The sequence below is a fragment of the Thalassophryne amazonica genome, chromosome 9 (assembly GCF_902500255.1).
Source record: "Thalassophryne amazonica chromosome 9, fThaAma1.1, whole genome shotgun sequence".
NCBI lineage: Eukaryota > Metazoa > Chordata > Actinopteri > Batrachoidiformes > Batrachoididae > Thalassophryne > Thalassophryne amazonica.
Genome location: NC_047111.1, coordinates 795,544 through 815,148, shown reverse-complemented (window position 1 = coordinate 815,148; position 19,605 = coordinate 795,544). Strand labels below are relative to the sequence as shown.

The 19,605-nt window shown below is 44.5% G+C and overlaps 1 protein-coding gene across 1 annotated transcript in view; it reads left to right on the top strand.

Annotated features, from left to right (window-relative positions):
• Window positions 1-19,605, top strand: part of mcama (melanoma cell adhesion molecule a) — a 183,755-nt gene that overhangs the window by 106,365 nt on the left and 57,785 nt on the right. The window contains exons 11-12 of the mRNA XM_034178051.1: window positions 3,837-3,967; window positions 4,157-4,298. Coding sequence (XP_034033942.1) covers window positions 3,837-3,967; window positions 4,157-4,298 — 273 coding nt within the window. The remainder of the gene's footprint in view (window positions 1-3,836; window positions 3,968-4,156; window positions 4,299-19,605) is intronic.

Sequence of the window (19,605 nt, the reverse complement as noted above, 5' to 3'; positions counted from 1 at the left end):
TTGATGGATTTACCGTGGATTTAACTCAATGCAGCTGATGAGATGTAGAAATCTGTGGGTCTGCTCACAGAATTTCCAGCTTGGCATGAAGACGCTGTTGCGATGGTAAGCTTTGATGAGCCGACCTCACCCTTTCACAGTGATTCACCAATCGAATTACTTACAGAAAAATAAACCATGCAAACAATGGAATGGATCGTTGACTTTTAGCGGCTCCGCTAACGCATCGCTGGTAAAACTCACTTGCGACCATAAAATCCAGCATTAACGTCCACAAATCATCAGACACAACAGAGTTATTTCCCTTAAGAATAACATTAACACAAACACTGAAGATGCACTACAGGAAGAAGAAAACTCATGCGTCATGTCCTGATGGCCATGGATGATGTTTCCAAGGTATCAGATGTTACCAGGCAAGTTAAAGATTTTATGTGCTTAACTGTTTTGAGGACTGATCTTGTTTGATTTGAGATAATTCTTGTGACTTAAAGGATACAGTTCTTGTGCTGTGATGTTTTGAACTTAGACTGAGTGGAAGACATGGTTTGTCTCTGACTGTAGTCAGTAAATCTGTGATGTTTTTCGCCGTACTTCATGCTTGTAGCAGTTTGTTATCGTGTACTGTACACATGCACACACATACATACATATAGACATACATAAATACATGCATGCGTGTGTGCACGCACACACGCATGCATGCACAGCTGCTGTGAGCAGGTACTTTTAATTTGGCAAACAAAGACAGTGGCTGAAGACCCACTAAACCCACTAAATATTTCACTTATGGTACCAACATGAAACTTAACTCACAGTTCAATTGGCTGTGGAACTTGCTTCTGTTATTATGAAAAAAAATAAACAAAGTGTTAAAAAAAGTTGGAGGAGACTGGATTTTGTAGAAAGCACATTGCTGGTTTTTCCCACTTTGAAGTTCTGGGTTTTGCCCGTCCAACCAAAAGGTCTGTGATTCATTTCAGTGCAGTGATGCCATCGTTCTTTTTCCTTGATTTAGCAAGCTTCTTGGCTACATTCACATTGGATCTGTGATATCAAGATCCAATATCAAGATAAGTTTCAGCACTTGCCTTTGGACTGAAAGTGGTGTTCTGAATCCCAGGTACTCCTGATGGTGTGGTTGGTGTCACTGTACCCGCCAGTGCTTCTACACCTGATGAAAAATCATGGGAGAGCTGGAGCCTGTCCCAGCTGTCTCTGTGAGTGAGTGAGGGGGGTAGACCTTGGACAGGATGCCGGTGCATCGCAGGGTCACCTGTTGACAGGCAACTTAAAGTCACCAATTCACCCAACCTGCATGTTTCTGGATGTGGGAGGCCATTTTATTTATTTATTCGCTGTAAATGACGGGTTGCTGTGCATTTGGAGCCACAAATAGACACATCTGTTGTATGGCTGGGGGGGCCTGGCTGCCTTTTTGTTTCTGTCCTTTTGTTTTTCCTTCCAGGTGGCTTGCATTTGGGACTGAGTGGCTGTGTTGCTGAGGTTATCAGGACCTCACCTGATCACCTGCGGCTCGTCAGGACTCACAGCTGTGGTGCATCTATATGGATTGGAACATGGTGGCATTTAAGACTGGAGTATACAGTGTGTTATTTGCCAGAGACTCGACCTTGTGACCAGACGGGTGAGATCGTCGTCTCGGGAGCCATCTCATCATCAGTGGATGCAGAGAACGTCCAGGGTTTGATGCACGGTCTGTGAAAGAGGAGGGGGTAAGGTCTCACGCTCGTCAGCACACTTCCTGAGGTACGTTAGATTTTGTGACTAACGTTTATACAGTCAGTAAATGTGGTGTCCCTCACACCTTATTATATTGAGCTGTACGTTAGTCATGTATCGGCTTCCACTGCAGTGGAGTTTTGTGAACTGGATGTTCCATGCCTGCAGGTTGAGAAGCTGATTAGTAATTAAGCCAGGAAGTGTTTGCTGTTTGTGTACACCTTTGAGTGGTCTCTCTGTGTGTAGAGTGTGGACTCACATAATGGTTCCTTCTTTCACAGACTCGGTTTGTTGCGGCAACCTGGGGGGTGTCGGCGGGGTCCTTGGGTCCGAACGGCTTCTGGCTCCGGACCGTTAGCGCTGCTGGGAGCGCACCGTATCACCACCACGCCAGACCGCACATTCTTTTGTTGTTTTGTATCACATCACGGTTATGTATTAAATTCAGTTAGCCTTTGTCCCGTGCTCTGCTTATTTCATACTGGGTCCTTCAAACGCTGGTCGGTTCTCCGAGCTGCGTCCGACACATAACAACATCAAGGGCTTCAAGAAGTACAGATCCCCTTCAGATCCGAACAGAAGAAAAATTTGGGAAAATAAAGTCAGCTGTGTGGGATGGAAGTGACTTCATCATCAAAGCTTTGAGAGGTAAATTTATTGTTCAGTCCATGTACAGAAAAACTCACCTAAACCATCATCGTATAAACCAGATATTCGCAGTCAACAGACAAAAAAAAGTCCAAAGTTTTTGTATTGTTTTCCATGTAATAAACATTTACATTCCTAAATGCTTATTGAGTGTTGTTAGAAGGAAAGGTGATGTAACACGGTGGTAAACATACCACCGTCCCAGCTTTTAGAAACCTGTTGCAGGCATCCATTTCAAAATGAGCAAATATTTGCACAAAACGATAAAGTTTATCAGTTTCAGCATTAAATATCTTGTCTTTGTGGTGTATTCAATTGATATAGGTTGAAGATGATTTGCAAATCATTGTATTCTGTTTTTATTTACATTTTACACAACGTCCCAATTTCATTGGAATTGGGGTTGTATCTTAAGATTTTATGTTGTTATTCTCTTATTTATCCTTGGTTTTATTTTTTTCCTGTTGCACTTTGAGATTTTTATTAATGAAAGGTGCATTCTAAATAAAATTTATTATTATTGTGACATTGTTGAACGTGATGTCATTGAACGTCATGTTACACTCATTTTGCGTAAAACAATCAGTTCTCTTGAATGTTTCTTTTCTTTTATGAGTGGAATATTTGTCTAATCACATAAATCTGAAAACACCATAAGTGTCTTATTGTGGAAAACTCAAAGGATGATGTCATCGCCCTGCCTCTGTAACATGTTGTTAACAGTGTCATTTAACAGTCTAATTTAGCATATTTTATTTAGCATATATTGTTATTTTCTTCCTGGTTGTGGAAGAATGCCGGTGTCCTCCAGCTCAGTCTGAGAAACTCACTGAGCAGACAGAAGCTGGGGGGCTTCTTTAAAAACTCTTTAAAAAAAAACCCTCAACAAAGTAACCTCCGTCATAATGAATTATCGACGTCATCTTCCAAAACAAGGGTGTCATGTGTAGAACAGTTTTTATCTGTGATCTTGAATTCTGGCAACAGATCAGATTAAAAGACTTTATTTAATCCGTGAGCCGGCTTCTGAAGTTTCAGCTTTTGTTGCTACATTAGTCCCATGTCTTGGTGTTACAGCGCTGCATACAGGCCTGGCATATGTACTACAGCATTTTCATGCGGTTTTCAGTGGATCTGTGAGGACGGAGATATTTCTGAATGGAACACTTTTTGAAATGATAAAGAAAAAGGTGTATAGCAGAAGTTCAATTTCAGTGTAGACAAGGCCTTCAAAACATGGGATGAAATTAAACTAAAATAATAAATGAGGAATTATTTTCTTTGGGGTGCTATGACAAATCCAGGGGGCACTCTAGCATCCCCTTGGTGCCGCCCATGTGTCTTAGACCTTGACCCCTAAAGTAAAGAGCTTTGACATGGACACACAATGCTGTGTGGTGTTTGTAGTGCAGGTGAATGAGTTGTTGACTGTGTGTTTGGTGTAGGTGGTCCCCATCTGGTGGGTGTGGACAGAGAGGTACAGCAGGAGGAGGAAACGGGTCAGATGGTAAACCTGAGCTGTGAGGCACAGGGTCATCCACTCCCCAGCATCGACTGGAGCATCACCGGCAGCCAGGTAGCAAAAGTCAAAAGGCAGTCAAAAAGACATTTTCAGCTCTGTGATTGTACCAATGTTCACGATGATGCTATCAGAGTGACTCTGTGTGTGTGTGTGTGTGTGTGTGTGTGTGTTGTGTGTGTGTGTGTGTGTGTGTGTGTGTGTGTGTGTGTGTGTGTGTGTGCGTGTGCGTGCATGTGTCCACAGAACTGGTATGAGGTGGTGAAAAGGGCAAATGATCACATGACTCACAGTGTGGTGTCAGTCAAAGTAACGTCGGACATCAGCGCTCTGTGTAACGCCTCCAATGACATGGGCAGTGAAGTCAAAGCTTTCACCATCAAAGCCAGTAAGAGGTTTTTCTTCCAAAGGAAGCCCAGTCATGGGGCAGAACCACTAGTACCAGGACATTACTGCTGATTATGCTCCAGTGCATTCTTTGATGTGATTGTTACAATGATAATAATTACTGTTTATTTCAGGTTCTGTTTGTAGGCAGTGAGTTCCCACAGGCTCTGCTCTGGAAAAACAACGATAAAAGTGACAAAAATATCTGGAAATAATGGTTGAACTGTTTTTTTAAGCCAGCTTGTCTTCACTGAAAGTTGATTTTCACCCCCTGCTGTGGAAAAAGGTCCTGATCTCATCCATCAACCTGTCAGTCACCGTTGTGAACAAGAAAAGAGAGCTGGTCCTTGGTGTAATCCCGCCTCCACCATGAATGAGTCTGTCATTCCTACTGCGCATCTCACCACTGTCACACTATCCTTGTACATGTCCTGTACTACCCCAACATACTTCTCTGCCACTCCTGGCTTCCTCATACAACTCTTCTCTTGGCACCCTATCTATACTTCTCCATCAGTACTCAGAGCAAGCATTGCATCTGTAGTGCTCTTTCTGAACATAGTACCATATTGCTGCTCACAGAGCTTCACCTCCTTTCTAACTCTTTCCCATAACTTCATGGTGTGGCTGATCAACTTTGGGTCTCTGTAGTTACTGCAGCTCTGCACATCACCCTCACTCTCTCATCTTTGAACACTTATCCGGGATCAGGTCGCGGGGCAACAGCTCCAACAGGGGACTCCAGACTTCCCTTTCCTGAGCCTCATTGACCACCTCTGACTGGGTGATCTCAAGACGTTCCCAGGCCAGTGGTGGAGATATAATCTCTCCACCTAGTCCTGGGTGTTCCCCAGGGTCTCCTCTCAGATGGACGTTCCTGGAACACCTCCCTAGGTTGGCGACAAGGAGGCATCCTTACCAGATGCCTGAACCACCTCAGCTGGCTCCTTTCAATGTAAAGGAGTAGTGTCTCTCCTCTGAGCTCGCCACGGATGACTGAGCTTCTCACCCTATCTCTGAGGGAGACACCAGCCACCCTCCTAAGGAAGTCCATTTAAGCCACTTGTACCCATGATTTTGACTCAGCTCCCTTTTGTCACAACAGTACGGTAGAGTGAATGCAATACCGCCCCTGCTGCACCGATTCCCGGCCAATCTCACGCTCCATTGTCCCTTCACTCGTTAACAAGACCCCAAGGTACTTGCACTCCGTCACTTGGGGCAAGACCGCATTCCCTACTTGGAGTAGACAATCCATCAGTTTCCTGCTGAGAACCATGGCCTCAGATTTAGCAGTGCTGATCCTCATTCCAGCACCTTCACACTCTGCTGTGAACCAATCCAGTCAGTGTTGGAGGTCACGATGAAGCCAACAGGACCCATCATCTGCAAAAAGCCACTGCTTTTAGAGCCTGAGCCCACCAAACTGGAAACCTCCTCCCCCAGACTATGCCTCGATATCCTGTCCATGAATATCACAAACAGGATTGGTGACAAGGCGCAGCCCTGGTGGAGGCCAACCCCACCGGAAACGAGTCCGACTTACTTCAGAGAACTTGAACACAGCTCTTGCTTTGTGAGTACAGAGATTGGATGGCCCTGAGAAGGGACTGCCTGACTCCATATTCCTGCAGCGCCCCCACAGTATCTCTGGGGTACCCAATAATACGCCTTCTCCAAGTCCTCAAATACATGTAGACTGGATGGGCATACTCACAGGCCCCTCCAGGATCCTTGAGAGAGTGAAGAGCTGGTCGGTTGTGCCACGACCAGGATCGTGGTTGTTCCTCTTCAATCAGAGGTTTGACTATCGGTCGAACCCTCCTTTCTAGCACCCTGGAAGACTTTAAGAGATAAGAGACTTTATTGTCATTGTAACAAACAACAAAACTTTGTTGGTGACAACCAGTCAGTAGCAGCAATGATCAAATATAAAAATAGAATAAATAAAATGTAAGCACAATAAGGTGCAAGAGACAACAATAGACATGTTATTTACAGTGTAAACTAAGATGTAAGAATTGCACTGCCCATGGCTGTTTAAAATCCAGTAGGAGGAGCAATAGTCTGTGACTCAGTCTGTAGCTGAAGCTGGTGAGTATGGGGGGGAGTGATGGTGACTGCAGCTCTGGGGAAAAAGTTGTTCCTCAATCTGCTAGTCTAGTAGGTTTTTATGTTGCAGAATCGCTTCACTGATGGGAGCAGGGCAAGCAGATGGTGTCCCGGATGTGTTTGACGACCTCCACCGTCTAAAGTGGTCGGGGGTTGGTCTTTCTGGTCCTCCTGAAATCCACAATGACCTCCTTAGTTTTGGTGGTGTTCAGAAGCAGGTTATTCTCTGAACACCACTGGGTCAGATGTTGTACCTCCTCCAGTAGAGAGCTTCCTCATTGTCAACAAACTTCAAATGTCTTAGAACAGTGGATGGTGGTGCAATCCTGAGTAAAGAGGGTGAACAGGGCTGGGCTGAGCACATAGCCCTGTGCCTGACAGCCCGTCAGGTCCTGCCGCTTTAGAGGTCTTGATGCACCTCAGAGCAGATCTCACCTGGTGTTGCTGCAGCACAAGTGCCTGTTCTTCACTTGATGAGGTGGTTTGAGGATCTGCTCTGATATTCTGCATGTTAAAGCGTGCAGAGAAATGGTTCAGGGTGTCAGCCAGTGTGCTGTCAGGGCTGATCTGTGAGCTGCTGCCCTTAAAGTCTGTATGTCTTTGATGGCAGTCCACATGCTGTGGGGGTTATTGTGGGCAGCGTGTCATTTGAGGCACTGCTTGTACCTCTGTTTGGCCTCTCTGATCCCCTTTTCAGATCCCTCCGGACGTGGCTGTAGGCCTGCATGTCACCTGACCTGAAGGCAACATCGCGAACCTTGAGGAGCGACCGAACATGACTGTCCATCCACGGTTTGTGATTTGGGAACACCTTGATGTGTTCCCGAACCACACCCCAGTGACGGTCAACACTGCCTCAGTGCAGAAGTGTATGTAGGCCAGGACAGCTGAGGGGATTCCTCCAGATCTGCCCCCTCCCAGTCTGTGTTCTCAGAACAGTCCTGCAGAAGATAAGTGGCTTCCTCCCCCCAACCTTGGACAGTTCTTGTGACTGGTCTGCTTCTGCAGATCAGAGACTTTTAGGATGGGGTCAGGGTCAGAGGAAGGTGGTCAGAGAGACCCAGGTGTGGAGATGGTGCAGCTTTGTAGGCTCCAGAAATGTTGGTGTAGACTTGATACAGGGAGGCTGAGTAGTGTGATGCCCCTGTAATTGGCACACACTTTTGACACACACAATTGGTCCCCTTTTTTAAATACGGGGACCACCACCCCAGTTTGCCACTCCTTGGGCACTGTCCCGGACCTCAACGCAGTGTTGAAGAGACGACTCATCCAAGACAGTCCCTCCACACCCAGAGCTTTCAGCATTTCTGGACAGATTTCATCAACCCCCAGGGCCTTGTTTGACTACCTCAGTGACTTCCACCATGGAAATTGATAATAATCCTCCATCACCTTCCAGCTCTGCCCCTACCATAGAGGTCATTCTGGTCTGATGCAGGAGTTCCTCAGAGTGTTCCTTCCAGTTTCGGATTACATCCTCAGTTGTGGTTACTAAAGTTCCATCTTTCCTGTAAACAGTGTGGATGGTTCCTTGTTTTCCTCACCTGAGGTGCTTCACGGTCCACCAGAAGCACCTTGGTGCCAACTGAAAGTCTGCTTTGCCTCCCCCACAGTAGAGGCTACCGTCCTTCAGGCCTGCTGGTACCTTGCAACTTCCTCCGGAGTCCTCCGAGATAACATATCTCGGAAGGACTCCTTCTTCAGTTAGACGGCTTTCCTGACCACTGGTGTCCACCACAGTGTTCGACGGTTGCCGCCCCTTGAGGCACCACAGCTCCCCACTGTAGGAAGCTTTGAGCATTGCCCATTCTTGTTCAATGCCCCCAACCTCCACAGGGATGCTAGAAAAGCTCCGCCGGAGGTGTGAGTTGAAGATCTGTCAGACAGTGGGCTCCTCCAGATGTTCCCAGTTCATCCATACTATCCGTTTGGGCTCACCAGGTCTGTCCAAAGTCCTCCCCCATCCTCTGATCAAACTCCCACCAGATGATGATCAGTTGACAGCTTTTCCCCTATCTTCACCTGAGTGTCCAGAACATGCGGCCTCTTTCAGATGGTACGATCACAAAATCTAACATCGATCTTCGGCCTAGGGTGCTCTGGTACCATTTACATTTATGAGCAGTGGTGGGCACAGTTCAGCTAATCCGATAGCAGATAATTATCAAAGATAATGTTTTTGCTAGCAGATTAGCTTTTCAGATACGTTTTTAAAACATCATTGGATCAATTATCTTCTGATAAATGTATTTCTGATAACATTCAGTCTGATAACTTTTTTTTTTGCTGGTAAAGTGAGAAAAGTGTAACGGTCATAAATGTTTGGAAACCCTAAAATCAAACATTTTAGTCCATCTGTTGTGTGTTTATTTATGGCAGACTGGCTGTCGCTTGCTGATGACGTCATCATTAAACTCAAAACGTGACTGGTCGGTCGACGCAGGGAGCATTGCGTCACCACTTCGGATGTTATAGTGTTTCCATCTCTTGTCCCTTGGAAATCTGTTGCAAAACCCATCACACATCATGTAAAAAGAATTATTTAAATATCTAAAGGACGCTGGATTACTTAATCGCCTCTAAACAAATGACTTTGGCTGCCAGGAGTTAAGGTTTTGTAAAATCTCAGCGATCACTCACAGGTGGTAAATGCACCTTAAGCTGGTGCCGTCCACCATCCGAAAGAAGAAGAAGAAGTCCACTCAACACAAACACAAAATGGACTAATTTTAACATTATTTTTATTTGATTTCTTTGTGGCTGATGGTATCACCAAGACTCAGTGGGAGAGAGGAGCTCTCACAGCGCAGCTGTGTACAGAGGGATGTTTCTTCAGCATTAAGACCGTTTTGGATAATCTCAGGATGATTATTTTTCAGATGAATCCCACTGAAACTAGCAGGTAAGAATTTATATTTACTACGTGTATTTTACTCTGCCTATCAATGCATTAAAAATGCATGGACGTATTTCGGTTATTTAAGCTGCAGGGTTGAGAGTGTGTGAAAAAACAGCAGCTTTTAGCTTGTAAATGACGTATCTAATACCGAAATAAACTGTGACTTCTAATACTGTGTTTTACTGCTTTTGAAAGATGATAGTGTTTGGGGTTTTATTTTTTTATTCATTCATTTTTCATGCGTTCTTGTGTGTTTGTGATCCTTGAATTTACCCAGCAGCCCCTGCGGCGCTTAAAGTGAAACTGGTTCATCAGAAGCCGACAGTGTAATCTGATGTGCCTGCCCCGCATCCAAATCAATACTTAAAGTTGTCGGTTATCGGTTATCTGTAATAAAGATACATTTTTTAACAGTTTATCGGTTTATCGTCATAAAAGATAACTTTTCAGTTATCTGATTAATGTTTATCGAAGCTATCTTTTTGGTTAGCTGTGCCCACCACTGCTTATGAGGATCCTTATGTTCGAACATGGTGTTCATAATAGACAGTCTGTGACAAGCACAGAAGTTCAATAACAAACGACCGCTCCGGTTTCGACCGGAGAGCCTGATCTTCCCAATCATGCTTCTCGAGGTGTCTCTGTCATGCCCACGTGTGCGTTGAAGTCCCCCAAGGGAGCCCCATACAGGACTCCATTCAGGGACTCCAAGAAGGCCAAATACTCCAAACTGCTGTTCGGTGCTTTTGCACAAACAACAGTCTGAGTTTCCCTCCCGGACACCAAAGGCGCAAGGAGGCAACCCTCTCATCTACTGGGGTAAACTCCAATGTAGTGGTCACCCAGGGACTTGTGAATATCCCCACACCCACCCGGCACCTCACACCCTGGGCAACTCCAGAGAAGAATAAGGTCCAACCCCTATTGAGGCTGTGCGTGGAGGCAAGGTCCACCAGATGTAACTGGTATTCAATCAATCAATCAATTTTTTATATAGTGCCAAATCACAACAAACAGTTGCCCCAAGGCGCTTTATATTGTAAGGCAAGGCCATACAATAATTATGTAAAACCCCAACGGTCAAAATGACCCCCTGTGAGCAAGCACTTGGCTACAGTGGGAAGGAAAAACTCCCTTTTAACAGGAAGAAACCTCCAGCAGAACCAGGCTCAGGGAGGGGTAGTCTTCTGCTGGGACTGGTTGGGGCTGAGGGAGAGAACCAGGAAAAAGACATGCTGTGGAGGGGAGCAGAGATCAATCACTAATGATTAAATGCAGAGTGGTGCATACAGAGCAAAAAGAGAAAGAAACAGTGCATCATGGGAACCCCCCAGCAGTCTACGTCTATAGCAGCATAACTAAGGGATGGTTCAGGGTCACCTGATCCAGCCCTAACTATAAGCTTTAGCAAAAAGGAAAGTTTTAAGCCTAATCTTAAAAGTAGAGAGGGTGTCTGTCTACCTGATCTGAATTGGGAGCTGGTTCCAGAGGAGAGGAGCCTGAAAGCTGAAGGCTCTGCCTCCCATTCTACTCTTACAAACCCTAGGAACTACAAGTAAGCCTGCAGTCTGAGAGCGAAGCGCTCTATTGGGGTGATATGGTACTATGAGGTCCCTAAGATAAGATGGGACCTGATTATTCAAAACCTTATAAGTAAGAAGAAGAATTTTAAATTCTATTCTAGAATTAACAGGAAGCCAATGAAGAGAGGCCAATATGGGTGAGATATGCTCTCTCCTTCTAGTCCCTGTCACTACTCTAGCTGCAGCATTTTGAATTAACTGAAGGCTTTTTAGGGAACTTTTAGGACAACCTGATAATAATGAATTACAATAGTCCAGCCTAGAGGAAATAAATGCATGAATTAGTTTTTCAGCATCACTCTGAAACAAGACCTTCCTAATTTTAGAGATATTGCGCAAATGCAAAAAAGCAGTCCTACATATTTGCTTAATATGCGCATTGAAGGACATATCCTGATCAACATTGGTCAGGGTAATGCCATCCAGAGTAAGGATCTGGTTAGACACCATGTTTCTAAGATTTGTGGGGCCAAGTACAATAACTTCAGTTTTATCTGAATTTAAAAGCAGGAAATTAGACGTCATCCATGTCTTTATGTCTGTAAGACAATCCTGCAGTTTAGCTAATTGGTGTGTCTCCTCTGGCTTCATGGATAGATAAAGCTGGGTATCATCTGCGTAACAATGAAAATTTAAGCAATGCCGTCTAATAATACTGCCTAAGGGAAGCATGTATAAAGTGAATAAAATCGGTCCTAGCACAGAACCTTGTGGAACTCCATAATTAACTTTAGTCTGTGAAGAAGATTCCCCATTTACATGAACAAATTGTAATCTATTAGATAAATATGATTCAAACCACCGCAGCGCAGTGCCTTTAATACCTATGGCATGCTCTAATCTCTGTAATAAAATTTTATGGTCAACAGTATCAAAAGCAGCACTGAGGTCTAACAGAACAAGCACAGAGATGAGTCCACTGTCTGAGGCCATAAGAAGATCATTTGTAACCTTCACTAATGCTGTTTCTGTACTATGATGAATTCTAAAACCTGACTGAAACTCTTCAAATAGACCATTCCTCTGCAGGTGATCAGTTAGCTGTTTTACAACTACCCTTTCAAGAATTTCAAAACACAACCAAACAAGTAATAGTGAACAATGACAAAAATGGTAAACCTAATCTTTCAAACTATAACGGGTGAATATATTCTTTTTGTAAAGCCTTTTAAAACCAACCAATGTACCAAGTATTGTAATATTATCAGGACGATTATTCCAAATATTCACTGTTACGGCCCTGGGCCTTGTGGGCTGGGTATTTGGTTGTTTGTTTTGCCCTCTTCTTTGTCTGCAGGGTGCTCATTTCCGGAGGACGCACTATAAAGCTTAGTTCTCCCTCTCTGCTGCTTCGGGTCCTGACGTGCGGTTGCTGGGCTCCGGGTCCTTCGACATGCACCTTTGACTTTGCTTTTTAATTTCACATGTCACACATCTTCGCACACATACAATACATCCAAACACCTGCCTTCACCACTGACGCTGACGTTCACACCTTATCTTTTTTTTGTTAAATAAATTCTTATTTTATGCACGTTACTCCGGCATGGTCTCCATTTTTGTTATGGCTTTGAGCCGGTCATAACAAATTGGGGGCTCGTCCGTTTTTAGGTTTAGTAACATGTTGTAGTTTAAGTCATTTTGTCTAAACCGTGTTTCTGTTGTGGATTACAGTGTTGGACTGGGTGCTTGGGCGTATTGGATAGCGCTTGTATTTTGTCGGCTTTTGGCCTTGTCTGAGTTATCTGTGCATTCTGATTGGCGTGTGTTGGGGGAAGCCCATGACGTCATTTTCCTTATTTGGTTAGTTTGCACTTTTTGGAGACGTGCCAGAAGTCAAGTTCGGTTGCGTTGTTTGTGCAGCTTGAGGGAGCATTTTTCCATGGTTTTGGGACGCAGTGTGTTATTTTGTGGAAGGTAAGTGTGAATCCTCTGATGTGCACTGGTGTTACGTTTAGACGGGTGTCCCCTTGTAGGTTGTAGCGGCATTTACCAACAGGAGTTTCACCGCGGGGTTTTTTTAGTGCAGAGGTACGGCGGGTGGAGCTTCCACTTTTTCCCTTTCCCTACTTCGGCTCGGGTGCATTTCCGTGGTTTCGTGTGGTTGCCAGCGTGCTGGTCGCCTGTAGCGTGCCACTGGGTTATAAGTGCTTAAAAACCCACCGCTACGCCTCACGAAGACTAGGGTTGAGTTTGTAAGTTGGTGCGTAGGTAGTTTAGCGAGGGCGTCCTCGTCTTTGGTTGGCTGTCGTTAAAGCCGGTGGTGTACATTAGACGGATTCTCACTTAACCTTCTGTTTGGTCTCTTGTGAAGTTTCGCCATGGATGAAGTTGTTGAAGATTTTATTGAGTCGCCATGTGAAATGGCTTGGATGTTTGTACAAAAAAGCAACTTTTGATGTTGGCAGCACATTATAAGGTTGAAGTTGGTACAATTCAGATAACTAAAGAATATATTAAAGGTAATTTGAAGTCCAAGTTGTTTGAGACTGGTGTTTTAAAGCCTGGTACTGTTGGGCCTGGTGCGTTTGGGGACTTGTCTCTCGTCTGTTGGGATGAGTGCCTCTGGTTTATCTTTTGAACAGCAGAAGGAATTGCTTTTGTTGAAATTGGAAGCTGAGCAGGAATCTGAAAGACAGCATCAGGAGTTGGAAATGACTAAAATTGAGGTGGCGAGGCGGAAACTTCAGCTTATTGTTGAAGGTAAGCTGGATGGTGTGGAGCGCCCTCTGGGTGTGCATGCGGGAGTTACGTCGGATGATTTGGGTGATTTGAGATTGGTTCCAAAATTTAATGAAAAAGACCCAGAAACATTTTTTTCTTTGAGCGTTTAGCTGAGACTCGTGGTTGGTCAGATTCTACATGCATGTTGTTGTTACAGTGTGTTCTCACTGGTAAAGCTCAACAGGCTTTTTTCTGCTTTGAATATTGCTGATTGTGTGGAGGATAGTACTGTTAAATCTGCTGTACTTAAAGCCTATGAGTTAGTGCCTGAGGTGTATAGACAGTGTTTTCGGGGGGTGGAAACGTGGTGAAAAGTCTCATTTGGAGTGTATGCGGGATCTGTTTACTCATTTTGACAGTTGGTGCTCCTCACCTAATGTCACCACTTTTGAAAGTCTCTGTGATTTAATTTGCTGGAACAGTTTAAAAATTATGTTTCTGAGCATATTGCAACTTACACTGTTGAGCGTGGAGTTAAGTCTGTGGTGGAGGCTGCGGCGCTTGCTGATGATTATTATCTGACCCATTCATCTGGGAGTAGTTTGGGCTGCTCTGGTCCACGTGGAGGTTTTTCAGAAAGGCCTGATTTCGAGTCTAGAAATGGAAGGTTTTCACGGGAGTCTGAACAAGTTTGTAATTATTGTCACAAGCGCGGACACTGGAAAAGTGACTGTTATGCACTGAAGTCTCGTCTTAAACAGTGGTACTGGTGGTGCTAAGCCTGCCATGTGCACTGCATCTGTTGTGAAGGGGCAGGAAGTGACAAGGTTACTGTTAAGCCTGAGTTGGAGTCATATTTGCCATTTATTACTGATGGTTTTGTGTCCCTGGTGGACAGTGAAGAGCAGGTGCGTGTAAGAATTTTACGTGACACTGGTGCTTTTGACTCTTATTGTGGCTTCTGCTTTGCCATTCTCAAATAAAAATTCTGTTGGCTCAGACATTCCTGTTATGGGGATGAGCATGAATGTTTTGAGTGTGCCACAGCACAACATGATGCTTCAGTGTGATCTTTTCCAGGGTGAGGTGGCTGTTGGGGTACTTCCAGCCTTACCTGTGGATGGGGTGGACATGATCTTAGGCAATGACATTGCAGGTAGCCGGGTGTGGGCGGATGTCCCTCCACCTGTGATGGTGACTGATGTTCCTGTGCTGCGTAATAAGCCTGATGAGAATGAAGTGCAGTTTCCAGACGTGTTCGGTGCCTGTGTGGTGACCCGTTCAAGGACGCAGAGAGATAAGTGTTCTGATGATGACTCTAAAATGATTTGACTGTGCCTGTGGCTCCCTGGTCTATTTCTTGCAGTGATTTGGTGAAGGAGCAAAAGCAGACAACACTTTGGCGGCTTTGTGGGAGGAGGTTGTTCTGCAGTGGAGGTTAGGAACAAGTGTCATGGCTACTCTGTGCACAATGATGTGTTGATGAGAAAATGGACACCTCAGTTAGATGAGTTTATTGGTGATCCTGTGTATCAAGTGGTTGTTCCTCTTAAATTTCGGCCTGTGGTTTTACAGATCTCTCATGATCAGTCTGGACATTTGGGTGTTAGGAAAACTTAGACCGTGTATTGAGGTATTTTCTTTTGGCCCTGTTTAAAAAGAGATGTGTTCCGTACATAAATCATGTCACACGTGTCAGTTGACTTGTAAGCCCAATCAGTCTTTGAAACCAGCTCCACTGTGTCCAATTCCAGCTATAGGACAACCATTTGAACATTTGTTAATAGATTGTGTAGGCCCACTGCCACTGTCTAAGTCCGGGGCCTGTTACTTGTTGACTGTGATGTGTCTGTGCACTCGGTATCCAGCTGCATATCCTCTTTGTACCATTACTGCAAAATCTGTAGTCCGTGCATTGTCTCAGTTTTTTTCTGTTTTGGGTGTCCCACGTGTGCTACAATCTGACAGGGGATCGAACTTTTGTTCGAAATTGTTTGCACAGGTCCTTAAACAACTAAATGTGACACACAATCTTTCTTCTGCTTGTCATGCGCAGAGTCAGGGCGCGCTTGAACGATTTCACCAGACTTTAAAGGCCATGTTGCGTTCCTTTTGTGTCCAAATGCAGGGTGATTGGGAAGAGGCCTTACCGTGGATGTTGCTGGCTGCTCGAGAGGTGGTCCAGGAAAGCACAGGGTTTAGCCCTAATGACCTGGTATTTGGCCATAAGGTCTGTGGTCCCCTGGCGTTGGTACAGGATGGTTGGAGAGATTCTGACCCTCCCAGTAATTTATTGGATTTTGTGAATGGCTTCCGATATAGACTATATTTTGCTCAGGAAACTGCTAAGAAAAAGCTTGCGGGAGTGCAGTTTAAAATGAAAAAGCGCTATGACTCTAAGATGGAGCATAGAGAGTTTTTTCCTGGTGATCAAGTGCTGGCCTCGATGCCGTTGGTTACATCTCCTTTTCAGACCAAGTATTGTGGTCCTTATTCTGTGCTAAAGAAGCTGTCAGATTTGAACTATTTAATTTCTACACCTGACCATAGGTCACGCATGAAACTGTTTCATGTTAATCTGTTGAGACCTTATGTTGCTCATGAGCCTGACTCAGTTTTGAATTCTGTAGCTCATCCTGTTTGTATGTCTGTTCCATCAGGATCTCCAGTTGTGGCAGAGCTGGATGTTGACGATCTTCCTAGTCCGGATGATGCTATTGTAACTGGTCGGTTGAAAAATACAGAGTCTTTGGAAAGGTTGTAAAGTTTTTGGGCCACTTGGCGCCATGGCAAAGAGATCAGTTGGTCCAGTTAATTCACAGCTTTCCTTGTATTTTTGGTGATACTCCATCACGCAACCCTGGTTAAAGCACGACAATTGATGTTGGAGATGCTAAGCCTATAAGGCAAAGATTTACAGAGTACATCCTGAAAAAAGCATTCATCTCGAGGCAGAAGTGGGGTATATGATTGAGAATGATATTGCGGTGCTTCTGATTCTAGCTGGGCTTCTCCTTGCCTTCTGGTCCCTAAGTCTGATGGGAGTCCACGTTTCTGCACTGACTTTCGTCAAGTAAATGCAGTCACAAACCTGACTCCTTTCCTTTGCCACGAATGGAAGACTGTGTGGACCAAGTGGTGGGGCGAGCTTTGTGACCAAGCTGGACTTGTTAAAGGGGTATTGGCAGGTCCCCCTGACAGGGCAAAGCAGATTCTTCTTTTATAACCCCTAGTGGCCTATACTCGTACAACGTCATGCTGTTTGGTTTGAGAAATGCACCAGCGTTATTTCAGCGCCTTATGAATTTAGTTGTGCGGGACTTGGAAGGCTGTGCTGTGTACCTAGACGACCTGGTTGTTTTCACAAATAGCTGGCAGGAGCATTTGGAGCGGCTTGGAGCTGTGTTTGACCGCTTGGCTCAGGCCAATCTAACTGTGAACCTGGCTAAATGTGAGTTTGCTAAAGGCACGGTATACCTGGGTCGTGTGGTTGGCCAGGGCACTGTGAGGCCTGTGCGGGCTAAAGTCCAGGCCATTGATCAATTTCCTTTACCCACTACAAAAAAGGAGCTGATGCAGTTTTTGGGGATGGTGGGCTATTACAGGTGTTTCTGTAAAATTTTTCTACTGTGGTAGCGCCCCTGACCGATCTTTTAAAAGGAAAGGTAAAATTTGTGTGGACCAATCTATGCCAGAAAGCATTTGAGCATGTCAAGGCATTACTTTCAAATGCCCTGTTTTGGCTGCTCCTAGGTGGGACAGGGCATTTCAGTTGGAGGTCGATGCAAGTTCGTTGGTGCAGGCGCTGTGTTGTTGCAGGCAGATGATGGGTGAATAGACCAGTTTGTTTCTTTTCAAGAAAATTCAATCGTCATCAGAGGAACTATTCCGTTATTGAAAAAGAAACACTTGCTTTGATTTGGTCTTTACAGCATTTTAGTGTTTATGTCGGATGTGGTCCGTAACTGTTTTTCCGATCATAATCCGCTGACCTTCCTCAGCAGTCTGTAGTCTCCCAACCAAGGTTTAATGCGTTGGGCCCTATTGCTTCAATCTTATTGCCTTGAAATACAACATATTAAAGACTGTGATAATGTGGTGGCGGATGCGTTGTCTCGGGCGCATTGAACAACTTTGCCTGGCAGACACCTGTGAAGACTGGTGACCAGGTGTTCTGCTCTGTTGTGCCTGTTTGCCACGAGATCTTTGTCTAAACTTCTAGTGTTTTAGGTGCCTGGATACCTCTGTGGTCCAAACGTCTACGACAATGTTGTGACCTGGTTCACACATTGTCCACCTTCTAGAGGTACATTAGATTCCTTTCATGAGTTAAATTTTTTTGTATGGGTTTGTAAAGGTCCCTGATGGGTCCCCTTTTTGTGAGGGGGGTGTTACAGCCCTGGGCCTTGTGGGCTGGGCATTTGGTTGTTTGTTTTGCCCTCTTCTTTGTCTGCAGGGTGCTCATTTCCGGAGGACGCACTATAAAGCTTAGTTCTCCCTCTCTGCTGCTTCGGGGCCTGACGTGCGGCTGCTGGGCTCCGTGTCCTTCGACATGCACCTTTGACTTTGCTTTTTAATTTCACATATCACACATCTTCGCACACATACAATACATCCAAACACCTGCCTTCACCACTGATGCTGACATTCACACCTCATCTTTGTTTTTGTTAAATTCTTATTTTGTGCACGTTACTCCGGCATGGTCTCCATTTTTGTTATGGCTTTGAGCCGGTCATAACACACACCCCCGACGGAAACATGAATTTTAACATCAGTTCGGCTCTCCAATTTCTCAAATAATAATGTTCCTCTCAAACTGTTACTGGAATCCCTCATTTTAAACAGATCATGGACATAATCTGTATTGTAATACTCAACCAAGTACCAGAATTTTAAAATTTGTAGACAAGCAAATAACGGATCTGTTGGCTCATGATATGGTTTATTACTGATAATTCTTATAGCTGTCTTGTATTAGTTCTATATGTATTCCCTCAAACCTCGACACAGTATGTCATATATGGAACAAGTAATGCATGGTATAAAATGGTCAATGCATGATGGGAGAGGAAGTCTTGTGCTGTATGCTGAATTGCAATGGTTTTGGAAATTTTAGCTTTAACATAGTTCATATGTGTTTTCCAGCTTAATCTATTGTCAATATAAACACCAAGAAATTTTGTATCTGTTACAATTTCAATATCATGTAATTATAGATTTTTGCTTACATTCCTGCACTTATTTCCAAATATGATACACTTAGTTTCAGCAGAATTGAGTGATAATTTATTTAAATCGAACCATTGTATAAATTGTAATTGTTCTCCATCTTGTCCAGGAGCTGTCCCAAATGATCCCCACTACAAAACACAGTCGTATTATTCACAAATAAAATACAACTTACATACTTGGAAACCAAACATATCATTAATATACAAACAAAACAACAATGTCCCATAGACTGAATCCTGGGACACCCCACAAGTAATCTTCCACCAATGTGGACACACAGATACCTGTTGTGTAAGTAGCTCGCTATCCAATCATGTGCCAATCCCCTGATACCATACGTCTGTAATTTGTCCAGTAGCAAGGTATGATCTATAGCAGGGGTGGGCAACTTGTTCCAGAAAGGGCCAAGAGGCTGCAGGTTTTCTTTGCAGCCACTGACTCCAGCAGGTGATTTCACTGATTAATATCACTTTGAGCAGATGGAATCAGTTAACATTGCTGTTCACATGGAACCCTTCTCCACTTCGGCCTTCAGAGTTCTCTTTTGAATATTTGCTACTACCACCATGATCTGCACCCGCTCCACCCGGGCCCGCGCCTTGGGCTTCCGTGTTCACCGCGGCGACCCTCCTACTCGTGGCATAGCCCTCGCAGCCCCTGTCACCAGTGACGGCCGGGTATGGGCCCACACTGTCCTACATGCATGTCTTTGTTTTTATCTTTCTGTCTTAAATACAGTCTATTTGTGTCCCACATACATATCTCTGTCTTTAAATTTAAGTGCAGGGCCTCCTGAGGTCAGTGCAGTTCTT